The sequence below is a fragment of the Megalopta genalis genome, chromosome 1, assembly GCF_051020955.1.
Source record: "Megalopta genalis isolate 19385.01 chromosome 1, iyMegGena1_principal, whole genome shotgun sequence".
NCBI classification, from domain to species: domain Eukaryota; kingdom Metazoa; phylum Arthropoda; class Insecta; order Hymenoptera; family Halictidae; genus Megalopta; species Megalopta genalis.
The window spans coordinates 36,690,435-36,707,915 of NC_135013.1; the positions used below are offsets into that span (position 1 = coordinate 36,690,435).

The 17,481-nt window shown below is 35.6% G+C and overlaps 4 protein-coding genes, 1 long non-coding RNA gene and 2 other non-coding genes across 8 annotated transcripts; 3 read left to right on the forward strand and 4 right to left on the reverse strand.

Moving 5' to 3' along the window:
• The first annotated feature begins 391 nt into the window (after nt 1–391).
• TRNAY-GUA (transfer RNA tyrosine (anticodon GUA)) lies at nt 392–486 on the forward strand. Its single transcript has 2 exons — nt 392–428; nt 451–486. It is a non-coding gene; the product is annotated as a tRNA-Tyr (tRNA).
• A 279-nt stretch (nt 487–765) lies between these two features.
• On the reverse strand, nt 766–838 carry TRNAR-UCG (transfer RNA arginine (anticodon UCG)). The gene has a single exon. It is a non-coding gene; the product is annotated as a tRNA-Arg (tRNA).
• Nucleotides 839–963: 125 nt separating this feature from the next.
• On the forward strand, nt 964–2,338 carry LOC117223198 (COMM domain-containing protein 5). Of its 2 annotated transcripts, none has more exons than XM_076526948.1 (4): nt 964–1,486; nt 1,556–1,748; nt 1,816–1,962; nt 2,041–2,338. In XM_076526948.1, exons 1-4 carry the CDS (start codon nt 1,390–1,392, stop codon nt 2,210–2,212), a joined length of 609 nt encoding a protein of 202 aa, XP_076383063.1. In that variant the 5' UTR covers nt 964–1,389; the 3' UTR covers nt 2,213–2,338. The 2 variants fall into 2 exon arrangements, with proteins under 2 accessions (XP_076383063.1, XP_033331268.1); XM_033475377.2 differs by having other exon boundaries at nt 1,054–1,486; nt 2,029–2,338.
• A 262-nt stretch (nt 2,339–2,600) lies between these two features.
• ND-30 (NADH:ubiquinone oxidoreductase core subunit S3) lies at nt 2,601–3,962 on the forward strand. Its single transcript, XM_033475376.2, has 5 exons — nt 2,601–2,782; nt 2,861–2,923; nt 3,007–3,254; nt 3,327–3,572; nt 3,640–3,962. The coding sequence occupies exons 1-5, from the start codon at nt 2,719–2,721 to the stop codon at nt 3,805–3,807; spliced, it is 789 nt and encodes a 262-aa protein (XP_033331267.2). The 5' UTR covers nt 2,601–2,718; the 3' UTR covers nt 3,808–3,962.
• hrm (solute carrier family 16 member hermes) lies at nt 3,957–15,534 on the reverse strand. Its single transcript, XM_033475373.2, has 5 exons — nt 10,705–15,534; nt 10,267–10,476; nt 10,061–10,187; nt 9,797–9,976; nt 3,957–5,963 (listed from the first exon to the last, which is right to left on the reverse strand). Exons 1-5 carry the CDS (start codon nt 10,847–10,849, stop codon nt 4,760–4,762), a joined length of 1,866 nt encoding a protein of 621 aa, XP_033331264.1. The 5' UTR covers nt 10,850–15,534; the 3' UTR covers nt 3,957–4,759.
• Nucleotides 7,916–9,790, reverse strand: LOC117223204 (uncharacterized). Its single transcript, XR_013034968.1, has 2 exons — nt 8,749–9,790; nt 7,916–8,657 (listed from the first exon to the last, which is right to left on the reverse strand). It is a non-coding gene; the product is annotated as an uncharacterized LOC117223204 (long non-coding RNA).
• Nucleotides 15,535–15,682: 148 nt separating the features above from the next.
• Nucleotides 15,683–17,211, reverse strand: IscU (Iron-sulfur cluster assembly enzyme). Its single transcript, XM_033475378.2, has 4 exons — nt 17,028–17,211; nt 16,387–16,611; nt 16,237–16,315; nt 15,683–16,033 (listed from the first exon to the last, which is right to left on the reverse strand). Exons 1-4 carry the CDS (start codon nt 17,112–17,114, stop codon nt 15,930–15,932), a joined length of 495 nt encoding a protein of 164 aa, XP_033331269.1. The 5' UTR covers nt 17,115–17,211; the 3' UTR covers nt 15,683–15,929.
• Between the last annotated feature and the right edge of the window lie 270 nt (nt 17,212–17,481).

The following is a 17,481-nucleotide window of genomic DNA, read 5'->3' on the forward strand; positions in this document are numbered from 1 at the left end:
TTTCGAAACGAATCGACACTGCGAATTGAATTTGGAATGGTTCCCTTTATTACTCCTTTTTATTTTCGTTTTCTAAATTCGAATATTAAATTTTAAACGACAGTCTCTTTAATCACTACGTATCACGAAGTTCCAATTTATTAATCGGTTGTCACAATTAAATTAAGAATATAGTAGGTATATTTTAATGCGACAATGAATTCTTTTCCGATTATAGATTGTTTCTAATTTCTAACTATTAAATAAATAAAGTAAAGAGTAAATAATAAATATGACTTTGGGATGACTTTTTCTGTAGTTTAAACAAGCAAAAAATTACAAAGTGGAAAAATTCATACATTTTAAGATAAGTAACCTGATCACATCACTAGCGGCACACGTGAAACAACAACCTTCGATAGCTCAGTTGGTAGAGCGGTGGACTGTAGTTGGCATGTTAAAACGGTAGATATCCATAGGTCGCTGGTTCAAATCCGGCTCGAAGGAATTTTTTTTTCTTTCTGAAATAAATAAAACTTACAATGTACGCTTAAAATGTTTTTATTCCTATAAGTATAAGATCCTATCCTTTATGAAATAACGTAAAGGTTAACCAGCTATGAAGTATTATCTAAAATTTAATGTATACGTATTAAATTTTAAATGTACTGCACATTCATGTCAAAAAAAATATATATAAAACAAAATGATTAGTATTTAATACGTTAATTTGATGTAACTTATATTGTACATATAAAAAAATATCAAAAAAGAAAAAGAAGCGTTCGACCGTGACAGGACTCGAACCTGCAATCTTCGGATCCGAAGTCCGACGCCTTATCCATTAGGCCACACGGTCAGTTGTATGTTGTATTCCAAATTTGATACATCAGGCTATTTGTTATAGATCTTTATTTGCCTATATTAAATATTATATCTAATATTTCACTGGTATTAAAGTATCCAATGAAATAATCGGTGTACTATGCTTCTCTTATCCAGAATGTCCTTGTAATGATTTTCAAAGGAATATATTAACGATGTACCAAAAAGACTAAATCGCTGGTGTGAAAAAAATGGTTGGAAACATTGAAAAATAATCGCATTATTTATTAAAATACGATTTAAATTATATGTTACTAATACTTTATAAATGTCAATGATTTTGAAATGTGATGCCTGCTCTTTCCTAATTTTATCTTGCTTGAGCTCTGCTAGATGGCATTAAACGATGTGGAAACAGAAACAAGTCATCTATTTGGAGAATGACAGATTGACATATCCTAACTGATATCAGTGATATTATAAAAAATAATATTTATACAGGATACTTCCTAGCACTCCAATTATTTTAGACGATTTTCCATATCGTTTGCTTTATAGAACAAGGAAAACAAAATTATAACAAACATGACAACTTTTCAAACACAACTTTTGTATGCATTAGGAAACAATACAAAAGTTCTTCCAGAATTGAAGAAGATGTTTATTCGCCCTTTAATACAGAGTAAGACTTTTTTAAATGTGTATTACAGTTGTAACATATATTGCAAATACTCTAACCTTTCATTTCTAGTTGCTGTGAAATCAATAAATCAAGAATATATAGAGGAAGGAATATTGGATAAAATAAGTCAAAAATACAATGTACCAGAAGAATCTGTGGATGAGTATTATTCAGTCATCTATACGATATTAAAGGTTCACTTGGGCATATTATCTCAGAATGTGAAACCTGGAGAATTCAAGCAAATATTGGAGGAATTAAAGTATATATTTAATAAATTAATATAATAAATACATTAATTAATTATAATTAACAACATCATTCCTCAGATTATCTCCTGACTGCATTGAGGATTTGTCTACTGTGATCTATGGCCAAAAGCGATTAGAATTAGTAACTGGTTTAATCAATAAAACAAAGTTTTACTCACATCTTGTATCTTGCAAGTGGCGTGTAGACATCACCATTTCTTCCAAGTAATATCCTAACATTTATTACAAATATTATCTTTGTTTAGATGTTTATTTCTCTATTACTTTCAGCATTATAAATAGAGTCCTGGAACCACATATTATAATGAAGTGGACATTCAGCAATGGGGAGCACCAAATATTTGAATTATCTATGTCAAAATTCCATCAACTTAGACATGCTGTAGCAACCATACTTGTGGATATGCAAAAACTAGAACAGAAATGTGCTTCAAAAAACATTGTAAGCAGTTGATAATTGTACATAAAATTTTAATTATGTACATTAACATTTTATGAAACCAATTATGCAAGGAAACTATAGAATTAAGTTTTATATTGTAAAGGTATTTTAAATATATGATAAAACAAAACTGAAAAATGTCTGTACAGTGTTTTATTTCGAATAGTTAATAAATTTTCATTTAAACAATCACATTTTATTAATTATGTTACTTCTGAAATGAATAAATTATTTTTTAAAAAACCTATGTATTAATACCATTACTTATTGGATTATTGGAATTCTACATTATATCGATTCTATACATCTATATCAGATTGCCATAATTATGTATATTTATTTCAGATCAGTTGCAATCAGATTGTTCTCTGTTGCAACAGTTCTCTATTGCAGTTAGATTGAGTCAGATGCAGTCCTCTGTTGCAGTTAGAAATCTGTATTATCTAGAGAGTCTGATAAACGTCGCACACAGTTTTGTAGAGTGTATTGGGTGAGAAGGAGAAGATTTTTCTTTGAAAATGACGTCTCTGTTACGGAATTGTCTGAAACTCTCTCGAAATTTACCTGTCGCAACACCCAAATGTAAAGAATTTATTTGATATTTGTTGAATTCCTTTTTTTTCTGTGTATTATGTAATTCATTATTAATACAATTAATAGGTTATCCAAAATTTCTTCCATCGTTGAGAACCAATACAACAGCCGAAAAGCCAGAAACGCAGCGTACGTAAAATAATTATTGATTGCTTATTTATGTATTGTGTAGTAGTACTATGAACAATAATAACGATAAGAATCCTTTACAGCGTCAATACGTAAACCTAGCAATGTGGATGTAGAAAGTTTGAGGGAATTTGGTCAATACGTTGCTGAATGCTTACCGAAATATGTACAGAAGTCACAAATTATGAGCCGTGATGAGCTTGAGATATTAATTGCTCCCGACGGTATTGTTCCAGTAATATCGTTTTTGAGATATCATCACAATGCCCAATTTTCTAATTTGTCTGATATTACTGCAATTGATGTACCTAGTCGCAAATATAGATTCGAGGTAAAGATTTCTTTAGTCAGGAACATTGTCATACTTTAGAATACATACTATTATTTATTCTATTGTTTTTAGATTGTCTATAACATTCTGTCATTAAGACATAATTCACGCATTAGGGTAAAAACATACACAGATGAATTAACACCTATAGAGTCAGTCGAATGTATACATGATTCTGCTAATTGGTATGAGCGGGAAGTATGGGACATGTATGGTGTTATTTTTTCAAATAATTCAGATCTTCGTAGAATTCTTACAGACTATGGATTTGAAGGACATCCATTAAGAAAAGATTTCCCACTCTCTGGTTATGTAGAGGTATTTAAATGATATATCTTTTTTTTCTGGGCAATATGTATTATAAAAAATATGTTTTTTCCTTTAGGTACGCTATGATGATGAAAAGAAAAGAGTAGTATGTGAACCACTGGAATTGACCCAGGAATTCCGTAAATTTGAATTGTCTGCTCCTTGGGAACAATTCCCCAATTTCCGGCACGCTGAAGAAGAAACTAATGCAGAACCACCTAAACAGGAACTGGAAAAGAAATAATTTATCCCGCTAATAGTATAAAAAAATAAACTCACTAATTGTAAATTTTACTCATAGAAATCATAAAAACGTTGTGAAGGGGTTGCTTTACTATCTACTTAGCAATTAAAAACGATATTATGGAGCCCCTTCAATAAAATAAATACAAATCACAATTTACTCTTTATTAATCCTAATGAAATAAATAATTTTCTCATTCTCATGGAACATCACCAATAAGATATCCATGTTGCATATCATTATTTATTTTACATATTGTATAGTATTATAAATGTAATTCATTAATTACAAAGTACTTACATCCTAATTTTAAGGCATATTTTTTCGGTGATTTGTAAACGAATGAATAACAAAATTGACTATCTTCAATGACAGAGTGTTTATAACAGTAGGAATTATATACATATTTATCTCTCCTTCTTTTTTCCAAGAGAAGTGTAAAAACAAATAGTCGACATTTTTTTTTATACTTATGTTTATATACTAAGAAAATATTACGTGCACTAAATTATATTATTGCGCTTGTTTTCTTTGTTTAAATTACAATAGCACCTGCAACTAGTGCGCTTCTGAACTAAGTACTTAAATTACTTTCTACGTCTTTATCTTCTTTTTCATTTTTAGTAATCAACAAGAACAGACATCCAAAGAGTAATTTTTTCATGTTTGTTAAGGCAAGACACTTTCAATTTTGAAGAAAAAGAGAAACCGTCGCGTTTCTTAAAAATATATCCTTTGAAAATTGTTTCCCTACTAATCCACCTGAAAATGTGCGCGTGGATCGTGTAACGTCATCACAGTGCCAGTGGTATATACAGAACATTCATTCTAACATCACAGTGTTTCATAATTATATAGTCATTACTATGAATTGAGACACGCCTAATCTACGATAATTATACAATTAAGCTCTTCGCTTGCACAAGATAGTCAATACCGACACTCAAATGGACTATAACTTCTCAATCGGTGCAACTTTCTCCATAGCTTCTTGTCTTTTCCTGATGAACGGTACGAAACCCCACAAGGCAGCGCCTACCACTAAAATGATTCCCAGTATGCTAAAAATAGGACCATAGCTCCCTATTTGTTCGAATATGAGACCGCAAATAGGTGGACCGACTAGCTGTATAATTCCGTTCACGAACAAAGAGATACCGTATGAGGAGGTAAGTTTTTCTGTTCCTAGCATATCAGCCATTATGACCGCGGTGATACCGACATAAATACCGGACGCCAAACCGAATATACCGCAGTAAACGGATAGCATAGTGTACTCAGTCGCAATTGGCAGAATGGCTAACGAGATTCCAGAGATGAGCAGTCCTCCAACAAAGTACCAATGCTTCGGCATTATTGAAACATCGGAGAGAGCTGAGCCGCCGATACGTCCTATCAAATCTAAGATTGAGACGATCGAAAGGAGAAGGGAAGACATGTTCTTGTCGAAGCCCAACGAGATCGCGTAAGCTGGCAGTAATATAATGAAGTTCGTGTAACTAACCGCGTTCGTAGAGTTGGAGATCAGGATGACGAGATAGATGGGGTCTTTCAGCAGACTGAAATCAAAGAACTTATTTTGCTGCTTCTCCTCGTCCTTCTTCATCTCATCCACGTTCTTTCTTGTGAACGTGCTCGAGATCGCGTTGAGTGTCAGCGTGGATGCCCTTTCTGGGTGTAAGGCGGAAAGAGTGCTTCCGTGGTACGGTGTGCTAACATAATTGAATGATGACGTGCTTGGCGACTGGAACGGCGATTTGCGTCTTGATAACTTGTTGTGTTCGCCGGCACGTTCCGGGACCGCGTGCAACGCGGGCGTGCTGTGCATTTGGCCCGTTATTTCCCGTCCTGTGGGCATACTGATCTTTCTCGTTCTCCCTTGGACAGGCGTGTTTTTGTAATATTCTAATGCGACGCTGGACGCGCTCTTTGGTACTATCGGCGCAGCCTTCTCGTTTGAATTCGGCAAAGAAATCATAAGATTAGATTTCTTTTCGTCTTCAGGACTAGTTACGGTCAGAGTAGCGGCCTCCAAGTCATGGTCGCTCGACTTGTTCAATGACGAAGATGGCACCATGTGCTTTTCCACTGGTTCGTACAAAAGAGCACTCGCCCATACATTCAAAGTGACAGCACCCATTATTAATACTGCACCTCTGCAAAAAAGCAAAATAAACTTTAGCGTTCACGTTCGGTCTATTATTAGGATTTGCTATAGCTTACAATGTCGCCAACAGGACATTCCACGGCTGTCGAAAATAAAAAGAATATCAAATGAACATTAGCGAATGGTGTAACTTAAAACTCGATTACAAGAAGATCATGAATGAATTTCTGACAATTATTAACTATGACAGTTCTTAAAAATGTGAATGTTGCATTCGAATTCACAATTAATGGATGATTCACAATACAAAAATGAAATGGAATGGGAAGAATTTCGAAATACTTAATGGTCACTTTGCAAGGATCTGAACATATGACTATGTAAAAGTAAAGAATTCAAAAGATAATAATTACAAGCGTTTCCAAGAACGCTTTATTATTCATGTTCCCATTGTATGTTTTAATTACATAATTAGAACATATTTTCAAGTATCACTTGTTATTGCTTATAAATCATGAAAGTTATAAAATATTAATAAGTTACAATATTAATAAAAATATTAATAAGATACTCCTTAGTTAAGAGTGCCAATAATACAGTCTCTGATAATTTATAGAACATATGAGATTTTCTCATTTACAAATTTCTAGATATCACTGTTTTACATATTTGGCAAACTATATCACAGACAAATATCACTAACGAAGACTCATATACCAAAATATATGAGAGTTCCTTGAATATAATACTTTTATAAAACAGGTGTTTCATAGTCTGTGCCATATTCATCTTCCACGTAGGGCCCAGACTATGACATACCCGACTTGATGTGGCAATCTGAAACCGTTCACACAGATTAAACGAGCATTAAAGAGCATTCCAACAAATAAAATCAACAAAATATCGGCGTAAAGCAGAAGTGTTTGAAATTTCTTGAAACGTAACACACCCGTGGGCGTTGCGTTAAAAACATTGAAAAGGATAAAAAAACAATATCAAAGCCGAGAACGCGCATCCCTTCGCGTTTCAAAATAGATTGGGATGGAAGTGTGATATTTTTAGCGTGTTTCAGATCGCGTACAATATTCTTTGTAGTATGAGAAGTTCATCTTCTTCGAAATCGTATTTTGTCCCTGTCTTCTTCCGTGGAACACATTCTTCTGCAACAAAAGAAAAACAAAACGGACGCTTAGACGGAGCAGACTCTTCGTTCTTACGTATCTAGATCGTGTGGCATTTAAGTTAGAGAGAAAGAGAGAAAAAGAGAGAGAGAGAGAGAGACTACACGTGCGTGTATATTATGTATATAAATATACAAAAATACATAATTTACGATTATAAATCCATAGTTTCAGTTCAAAATAATTCGATACACGCTATAATAAATTCTCTCGCCGAAGAACGGTCCGGCAAACAGCGTACGATCATATTGCTGAAAAGGAAACTTGAAATGAGAGCAAAAAATGGTGACGAAACGAAATGCAAAATCCATTAAATTTACGTCGATCTAATCGTTATTCCTCGTTATTTAAACAGGACCATTGTTACCGTTTTTCGTCACCGAATACAGAAAGAGAAAAAGAAACGAACTATGGTTCTATCGCAAATATAAATAACTTTTACAAACAAAGAGATTAATTTCAGTCATCTTAGTTTTGTGGTAAACTGGAACGATCGTTCGAAGTTATCGCGATTCCTTTTTCTCCGCTTTTTCCTTCCCGCGTAGTGACACGTTAACTCTAAACACGTGAGCATCACGCGTTCACAGCTAAACGCGCGAGCACACACACGAATGTACAAGTACTTTCGACAACATCAAGGCACACGTTTCTGTAGATTTTACGAACGTGATTGTTACATTCTACTGAACGCTTTGCTATGAATTGGTCAGGGTCAGATATTAGACTGCGACAATCATATTTGAAAACATATAAAAGTCATTATTAAACTGTCAATCAAAATGTCTTTCAAAATTTAAGAGCGTTAAGAATAAAATAGGAATAATTGCAAGCCTCTTTATTTTTAAAGCATTCTCATATACCATAAATGCATAAGGATACGACATCTAGTCAATACTGTAAGAAGTCTCTAAAGCAATTTAATCATTTTTTAATGAAAACTGAACCAGAGTTAAAATTGAAATTGGTATTGGTATTCCTAAATTCTTGATACTTGTGTTCAGAATGATACCATACGTGTCATGCAGGAGGTATACATATGTAGTTATGTTTACTTTCAAAGTCTAGCTATACAAACATTTCTGTTCCTCGCTCTATGCACACAGTGAATGACGCGCGTGTACGGCATTACTGCCCTCCCCTCTCCCTAACTCGTTCAAACGATTTTCCCTATATTTTAATCAATACGATTAGTTGTAAAAAGATAAGAACATGTGAGCTTCAACGTATACGATTGTATTTCAAATGACAACGTACACTTTCACTCTAGATAGCAATATTTCATGTCTCAACGTTTATCTGGACACCTAAAACACAATGAAATAAAAGTTGTAACGGTATTACGTAGAACACCTGACAAAATGTGGGCTATGATATCACATAGGACGTTTCTAATCAACCGCCCGGTCAAGTAAAGTCACCTTATCACGATGCAGGAAGGGCATCACGCGCCATGATGGGAAGCATGATTGGCGTCCAAAACACGTTTGAGTCCCTTGCGGACGCATCGTGGTCTTGTCTAATTTAAACCGATATTAGAACACACGACTCACAAAACATAATTCCTTTTTTCCATAAAATTAACGAGACATTTTTTCAATAATTTACGGAGTAACACATCAATCTATGAAAACGCTATGATATAATGTTCCTTACCTAAACACGTAGCGGCTTATTATTTATGGCATCAACGTTTCAGTCGTAGACTTCCGGTTAGTTTAAAAATTTCTCTGCTATCACTTTGACTGCCATGATTATACATGGACAGATGTGTCCATGGCTAAAAATTTCATTTTTAGACGGAAACATTGAATAAGAATAGCTTTATCGTTCTTATTCAATAAGGTTAAAAGAGCACGGGCGATATGCCTCGGCCTCCGTTCGAATTTGTAGATGGTTTTCGTGTGGCAGTCAACGTGTTATAATAGCAGAGCGTGTAATTTGGTTGCGGACCTAGAGAACTTCCCTCTACGTTCCTTTACACAATTTGTATACATTACCGTGGAAAATGTCGAACGGTTAACGTGCGTTATCTTTAGTAACAACGCGTTTGATGGAGACGCCGTAAAACAGCTAATTGAAGCTGTAAATTTTGCAGGGATGTACAATAGCGTTGTGTACACAGATGCACGCGCTTCTTTTATCTGAGTATCTCATGAAGGGAGAACAAGTGCATGCATATCAGTCATCTTCACATTCATTTATTAAATTGTAGTAATGATGTATATTAGTACTCACCGAAAAAAACGATCTTCACAAAATATTACGACAGTAACACTATATTTACAGATCCTCACCGGAACGTGAAAACGCACGTAAAAAAATACACAAATGTCTTGTATTTTTTGTAACGCGGTTCCAGCGTCACAAAGTTACATAAAATCGAACGATCAATATCACAAATCACATGAACAATTAAATTTTGTCAAAACTGTTCGAAACTAATGCATGAAAATGTACTTTTCTGATTTTGTTATTTTCTTTGAAAGAATCAAAAGACTTGGATGTATGAACACAAACACATAGAAATGAATATTAATACATGATGTTGCATTAATTCAAATAGATGAGCTGTTGTTACAGAAACAATTTACAAAAACGAAGTTCTCTGCCAGTAACGTTTTTCCAACTGATCATGAATACAATGTTTATCAGGAAAATAAAATCATACCTGCTAAATCATAAATGCAACAGAAGGACATACCTGTATCCATACTCTCGTAAGAGAACTCCAAGGATTGGTGGAAGGAATATCGAACCTAGTGCACTACCAGATATGCAGAGACCATTTGCAAGTCCACGTAACCGTACAAAATAAGAAGTTACAATGTACACAGTTGGGGGAAAGGCCAGTCCTGCTCCTGTTCCCACGAAGACTCCATAACTGCAGATAAAATTATATCTTAATAATTTTTGTACCAAATATTATTTAATTTGCTCGAATTTGTTGTATTTGATACATAATTACCTAATACATAAAAAGGCCACAGAATTAGCAAAGTAGCTTAGCATCATTCCTGCAGCTGCAAATGTTCCTCCAATAAGTGTCACTGTTCGATAAGAGTATTTCACAGATAACACACTGGAGAGTGGACCTGTATCAAGAATTATGCACATTTATCTTTAAGCTTACAATTTATAAAATTACATGACAGTTTTAGGAACACTAATTACCAAGTGAGCTGTAGAGAAAATAGCATAATGCTGGTATCCAAGCAGCTGCAGCAGGTGATGCATCGAAGACTTCCAAAAATTCAACAAAGAGGACACCAAATGATTTCACTGTTCCTGGGATCAGGAGATTGACCATGACAGATGCTAAAAGTACGAGCCAACCCCATCCTCCATCTGGTGGGACTAGGTCTTCCACAGTTGTATGTTTAACTAAAATGCAAAGTAATATTTAATTTATCCACAATAGAATAGCGAGTCATGCTGTATACTATTTTTAACTTAGGTCATAGTACAACGTGAAAGATCTGCATTAAAATATTTTTTACATTTAAAGATATTCAAAGAATGGAACCTTCCTGTAAAATTGATATATGTATATTAAAACATGGAATAGGTATCCACCTATGTTTTGTTTCTATGAAAATATCATGAACTTACTTTGTTTGTTGGTCCCATTGACATTGCTCTTCTTCTCTTTCTCAGGGTGTTGCGATACGAGTGTGTACTCTGCCTTTTTCCCTTTACTCGCCCCGAATTTGATGTTGATCCCATTGTCTTGATCTTGGACTCGTTGCATTGTCATCGACCTTTTCTTTCCCGTTCAGAGTGACGCGCGCGCGCTTACACGCATGTATACGCGTGCGTGTGTATTCGTACAAAGAAAAAGCAAAACCAATCGCTGCCTGCTACTGCTACTACTGCTGCTCGGAAGAAAAATCTAACACGCGATCGTCAAGCACTAAATTAACACGAAAAACACAACGAGAACCCCGAATCGAACTCAACGGAACCGAGAAAAAGTAAAAACAAAGGGGTGGATGGGGGGGGGGAGAAAGAGAGAGTGAGAGAAATGAAAAAGCGGAGACCCGGGGAAATGCGCACTGGATTACAGCACAGAATACATGTAACAATGACGATCTACGAAGTGGTACAGCAGTATATCATCAATGTTCACAAACTGCAGGATCAGCAGTCGTGTCCTCCTCCCCGATTGCCTCGGACTTCATCAATTTCAGTCTGATGCTGATCAGACGGTGGCTCGCGTCGCTCCTCAGAAGATAAAGCGAGCCTCGTTGTGGTCCGGTCATAGACCTTCCACGCGTTAACGATTTCCTTCGAAACTGAGGGAAATATTTGCGATGCAACTGACCCGACGCCACGACCGACGGTCCGCAATGCGTCGATGATGCGAGCTGTTCTTCCACGACTGGGTCAACTCTTCCGCCCGTGGCACTTGATCGCGGTACTCTGTCAAATTGCATAGAGCACGTAAACAATCGCATGTAGACGAAGGATTGCTCTCTTTCCTTGGGGTTCACGGTGCGGACACTATTATCATCCCGTGTGTTGAGGCAACCGATATCACACCACTAGGCCACGGACGCACACGCGCAACAAAAACAGAGCTCCTTCACCGCGGAACGGCCGATCAGCTGTGTATCACGCAGGGCCGTTTGCCACTACTTCATCCTGTCCCCCACCATTACACCCGTTTCACTCTTCCCTCCGGCGTTCGACGATTCTCCCACTCCGTTTTTTAAATGCTATACGTTCTGTATCGGTAGGGACGAAAGTACATATGTAGTAAGCACATATACCCGGAATGTGGAAAACTAGCGTCATAAAAATTCAAATCCTCAACCGGGTAAGGATCGAAGGATGTATATCAAGAGGTAGTACCACCTTTTACAATTTCGTCGTGACTGCGACGCGTACTTATTCCTTCAGAAAATGTGATCTTCCACTTGTAACAAAGTTGACATTTCGCACGTTTCATCTCTCCGCAGACTTAAAAATATCTTTTGAACAACTTCTTTCATTGGATAGAATGTTCTGCTTTACGATTTGAAGTAAATTACTACTTAAGATGGTATATCAACACTAGTTCACAAATTTTTTCAACTAATCGAGCATTACTCTTATCAAGAACTATCAAGTGGTCATTTTCGACTTATCTTTTTATGGTACTTGTTTGGAATCTTTAATATCGCTCAATGCCACGAAGATGTGTTGTTATGAATTCTCATCAGATTAATATCGTTCTACCAACAGCATTAAAGAGTTTTCGAAAGATTCACGTCTTTGATCTCTTGAATATATATGTTGCATGGAAAAGTTTGACAGAATACAATCACAGTGCCAATTGCAGTAATGGTCATCTGCGTGCAATTGCTATCGAGTTTGTGTTTATACCTATTAGAGCACTTAAGAATCAACGAAGGAAAATATGGATAGGAAACGGTAAATTGGTCGAGAGATTATATAGAAAAATATATATTAAGTAAGACACACGAGTTAGGTAAAACAAGAAAAATGCATAACAAAGTTCGCATGAAAGATCAGAAAAATATGACGCGGGATGCGAGGGAGGAATCGCGAGTCGAGACTACTTCAAGACCGAAGAGATATGCATTAATAAAATCATTGTACTTTATTTCCTGTAAAAGTTAATGTAAAACAGATGACAGCTTTAGCTCCGATGAATGCGAATGTAGATAAAAATCATCGATCGTTAGTGTTGGTGACAACACGACTCATTGAAAGACATTATACACCGGCCAGCGTGGAGGGATTATAGTACACGGCGACGAGAAACAAGGGAATGGAAAATTTACAGCGGTCGCATGTGCAGTCGGGGGCCAATGTAGGATTTTGTCCTCTCGCCGGAACGCCTCTCGTACGAATTTAACGTTCGCCGGGCGCGATGTGCAACGTCCCACTTTGGGCATAGAGAAATCGAGGTAGGGAAAAACAAGTATCCGCCACGATAAGATCCTCCTCTAGTTCGATATTCAATGACAACAGAGGAAAACGTGCCTTTCCTTGCTGACAGAAATCCGTGCGCTGTCTTATCGTGAAAAAGGTAAATTCCGAGCGACTCATTGGCAGGTTTAGTCACTCCCTGGAAAGCTTCATTATCTGGATGATCCCTTTCGAACGGTTTCAACAAACTATTCGGCCGAGTCACAAGTTATATTCGTCGTAGGAGGCCATAATTTCGCCGATAATGAAAAACAATGTTCGACTTCTGTAGGATTCATTGTATTGTACGAACATTTGCAAACCAAAGCGCATAGGTAGTAGCATTATTTCGTACCGAGGGGCAGTGTTGAATGAACGGTATATTCGCTTGCCTCGTAAGACGGTTTATGCGTTCCGTGAAGCAGATGACTATCAACGGAAATCCGAGTAAACAATTTTCATGGAATTAATATTTAGTTACGTAGCGAAGCGAGTGTCTATCGTTTCAGCCGTATCGCGGATTGCTGGCAATGAACATTTGTCGGAGAAACCATTGTGCGTGCATTTGATGATGACTGTTCAGGGAATTAGAACGGAATCTTTGTGATGGCGCGTGTACAACACGTGCCCCTCCCTTCCCTCGTGTTTAGACATTCTCAAGCCGAAAACTATTCAAAATAATCAGGCAATTAACGTTTCCAAGTAATTATCTCGCGGTTTTATAACGAGATCATAACGTTACTCTAATTGTTTCGAGATAAAACGAACGTTGTAAAACATTCAGAAAACCCGCCAGAGTCAAGTCGGATGATCTAGTTTTTCTTTCCTTTCAAGTGGCTCACGATGAAGCCGTTATCATTTTTATTATATGGAACGTATGCGCAACAGTACGTATCGATATGTATGATATTCGTTCAGCGCGTAACGGATATCTGTACTGAATCTATAGCATTACGATAAGGCTTGGCTGAAGTATTCCCAATACTTGAAATGATACTAACTATTATCCTCCTTATATAATTATATTATGTAATTGCGGAATTTATTGCACGAAACGAATAAGACGAAAATATCCCCTGATCGGTGATCAGTGTGCACCCAGAATTCCCGCGATCCATTCGCAGTTTACGAAAATATTCGGCCCCGGGGAAATGATGCTATGACTAATGCGGTTCTATCTGTCACTGATAAGCGTCGACTTTGAGCGACAACGAAGTACATACACGCTACGCAGCTAGCATGAAAACTTGCGGCCAATGTAAATTACGAATTAACGAGCTAATTGTTCCTCTTCGTAAATTAACTTGAAACGCGCAATTGACAGCAGTAACTGCACACATGACTCAGTTTATACTCGTTCTTATTAAGCATCAATTGGTGTTGTGATGACAGTTATAAGAAGGATACCAGGAGTCACCGATCCGGCTCATTCTTGAGGCACGCGCGCGCGCGTACGCATCCATTGTAACACTTACAATTAGCTGATCGAACACCGGTTCAACAGGGATATAAATCACCTTTTTGTATATGCAGCAAATTTTTCTGTACTCGCAGATTTATGTTATGAAGAAAACAACAATTTATACTAGCAATTTGGGAACCAAAAGTCTATTGGTAGCCTTATTAATGTCTTTACCAAATCTTAATTTCGAACAGAGTTTGGTCATCGAACAAACTTATTTTAAACAATTAAAATGAAACGTATTACAATTGATTTTCATTTTTACGATAATAATTCGAAGGGGTAGGTGACTGTCAATTTTTTCAGAATTATTTGAATTTATAATCTTTATGAAATTGTCCATTCAAATCTGTCCATTTACGGAAAACATCGCAATAGTCAAAAGGTTAAATCTAACCCTACTTTCAACGATTGCATCATAAATAGAAAACAGGAAAAAATGTTCAAGTTGCGAGTGAATCGAAGTCTTATTCTCAGAAATTACAATGCCTTTCTACCGTTGCACATTTTATTGTGCATTGATTATACATAGAGCTCACAATGAGAGAGAAAGAATACTATTATTCCCGAAACGTTATTTGAGTCGCGCGCGCGCGCGAGAGAGAGACTGTAATGAATCATTCAATACTACTATCGCGATATTTACGTATTAATGTCGATTTGCTTTTGTTTTCTTCGTTATAGTAATACAAGTATATTATGTAATATTTAGTTTCACTGATAATTTTTATAAAGAAGATCGTTATCGATAAGAGGTGCCCTCTCCTACACGCGCTGCCGTTGTGACGATACATAATAGCTGATGGCGTAATGGAAACAAGACGGACGAAAAGAAATCTTTTTATCAACAAGTTAAATTCCCATTACAATTAAATAAACATACGAGTTTTGTTTCGATAAAATCGCAATATGTTTAAATAGACTCATAATCGTTTTCGTAATGATGAAGATACTCCAGCAAGCAACTTACATTATTTTTTGCAAATATTATCTACAGGTTACTTCGCTCTCAGAGAACAACTGTCGCAAGGAAGTTCATCTTAATAGCCGCTATTTCAAAAACATATAATGAAAGTCTTTCTTGCAAAAGATGTCGCAAGTTACTTGCTTGTGAATTCGCATTTATACGTTTGATAACACCACTAGAAACATGCAGATAACTGACAGTATAATGAGTAGTGTTAATATATAAATAAATGCTATGTATTGAAATAATTTTTAATTAAATATATTTATTTGATTCCATAAAAGAAAATATAGCACAGTTGAATATATCTATGTAGAACTTTAAATATCTATTGAGATACATTATTCTTTTAACTCTCATCACAGTTCATGATTTGTGAAGATACTACTATTTGTTGTTTTATGTAGTAGCTACTATTACAATAGAACTACAGTAGCCACTAGTAATATATTAAGTATTACTAATAAGTTTATGCTTTTGAATACATCCGAATCATGTTTCTTTTGGAGTATCATTGCTTTCATTTTCTTTTGACTTTGTTTGCTGTTTTATACGATAATCTGATAATGCAGCCTTAATAGCATCTTCTGCAAGCACTATAATGTGTAAAAGACATAAGTTAATCTTAACTGTACATTTAAGTGATTTTTAAACTTTCAAATAATATATATTGTTTGTTCAATATAATTTCAAAAAGATTACTTAAAAATTGTTCCTTCCTACCAGATAATAAATAATTGATAAAAAAATGTTTCCAACAGGTTATTAATATTTAAAGAAAGAAATATGTAGTACTTACTCGAACAGTGTAGCTTGACAGGTGGTAGGCATAATTCTTTAGCAATGTCAGTATTTTTTAATTGAAGGGCTTCGTCAACCTGTAACATGAATCGAAATAATTATTTAATCTATGGTAACAAAAAATCTATGAAGATATAATAATACTTACTGTTTTTCCTTTCACCCATTCAGTCGCTAGTGAACTTGAGGCAATAGCAGAACCACAACCAAAAGTTTTGAATTTAGCATCAATGATTTTTCCATCCTGATCAACTTTAATTTGAAGTTTCATTACATCTCCACAGGCTGGTGCACCAACCAAACCTGTACCAACTTGCGAGTCATTCTTATCTAGGGATCCCACGTTCCTTGGATTTTCATAATGATCCAAAACCTATAAAGTTATATTTCATGACTTGTAAAAAAAATTGCATGGATGTTTTATGCATGAAAGATAAAATATAAATTAGGAAGTGATATTATTTTCAAAAATGATCAACGAATCCTTTAAAATAGAATTGAAGAAGATAATCAGCAACGCGAAAAGAAATGAAAACATCAATATAACCTAACATTCGCACTAAATAATCTGGAATTATACTACAGTATTTTTAGAACGTTTGTATTTAAATTAGATCAATATCAATCGGTCGCGTGAAGGTCACACTTCCTATATATCTATATGTATATATACATATATATATATTGCAATAACAGTCGCAATTGTATCATATTGATTGCAAAGAATAATGCAACATTCATTATGATAGGTTATGGACGATACCGCAAACTAAACCGTAAAGAACTTACATTCGGATGGTAATGAACAGCTGGCACACTTCGGGATATTAATTTTGAAGTTTTGTTAAGCGTAGGTAATGTACGCAGCAAAGACATTGTATTTACGTGGGTGCTAACATTGACGAACTGGAAAGACTGCACTCGCCACTTCGGGCAATATGTACACCACTGACACAACAATCCAATTCGTTCTGAAGTAATCAGCTATCTGTGTTGGTAGTACATACGATTGGTAGTCCTGTTCGCATACGAGAATATGACCGTTGATTTAAATTCATATTTAATGTATACATTATTTTATTTAGTGTTTGAATATCAATTAATACCGTACTTTCAACATCGTCAAACAAATAATTTCGTCCCGGTCGTTTCAGATAGATTATTGAAGTTTATAGACAATAGTCTAATCAACTTATGTCATTTTAAATTGGCAGCCGTTTACTAGACCGTAATCTATTATGCA

Bases quoted from the DNA above. Each gene is read 5' to 3' on its own strand.
- LOC117223198 (XM_033475377.2), top strand. From the start codon at position 1,390: ATGACAACTTTTCAAACACAACTTTTGTATGCATTAGGAAACAATACA. The intron at 1,487-1,555 runs GTAAGACTTTTT...TTTCATTTCTAG, and splicing joins TATTCGCCCTTTAATACAGA to TTGCTGTGAAATCAATAAAT. The intron at 1,963-2,028 runs GTAATATCCTAA...TATTACTTTCAG, and splicing joins GACATCACCATTTCTTCCAA to CATTATAAATAGAGTCCTGG.
- ND-30 (XM_033475376.2), top strand. From the start codon at position 2,719: ATGACGTCTCTGTTACGGAATTGTCTGAAACTCTCTCGAAATTTACCT. The intron at 3,255-3,326 runs GTAAAGATTTCT...TATTGTTTTTAG, and splicing joins GTCGCAAATATAGATTCGAG to ATTGTCTATAACATTCTGTC. The intron at 3,573-3,639 runs GTATTTAAATGA...TTTTTCCTTTAG, and splicing joins CACTCTCTGGTTATGTAGAG to GTACGCTATGATGATGAAAA.
- hrm (XM_033475373.2), bottom strand. From the start codon at position 10,849: ATGACAATGCAACGAGTCCAAGATCAAGACAATGGGATCAACATCAAA. The intron at 10,477-10,704 runs GTAAGTTCATGA...TTTGCATTTTAG, and splicing joins CAATGGGACCAACAAACAAA to TTAAACATACAACTGTGGAA. The intron at 5,964-9,796 runs GTATGTCCTTCT...GCTTTTTTGCAG, and splicing joins TTACGAGAGTATGGATACAG to AGGTGCAGTATTAATAATGG.
- IscU (XM_033475378.2), bottom strand. From the start codon at position 17,114: ATGTCTTTGCTGCGTACATTACCTACGCTTAACAAAACTTCAAAATTA. The intron at 16,612-17,027 runs GTAAGTTCTTTA...ATAACTTTATAG, and splicing joins CTGTTCATTACCATCCGAAT to GTTTTGGATCATTATGAAAA. The intron at 16,316-16,386 runs GTAAGTATTATT...TTCATGTTACAG, and splicing joins AATGGGTGAAAGGAAAAACA to GTTGACGAAGCCCTTCAATT.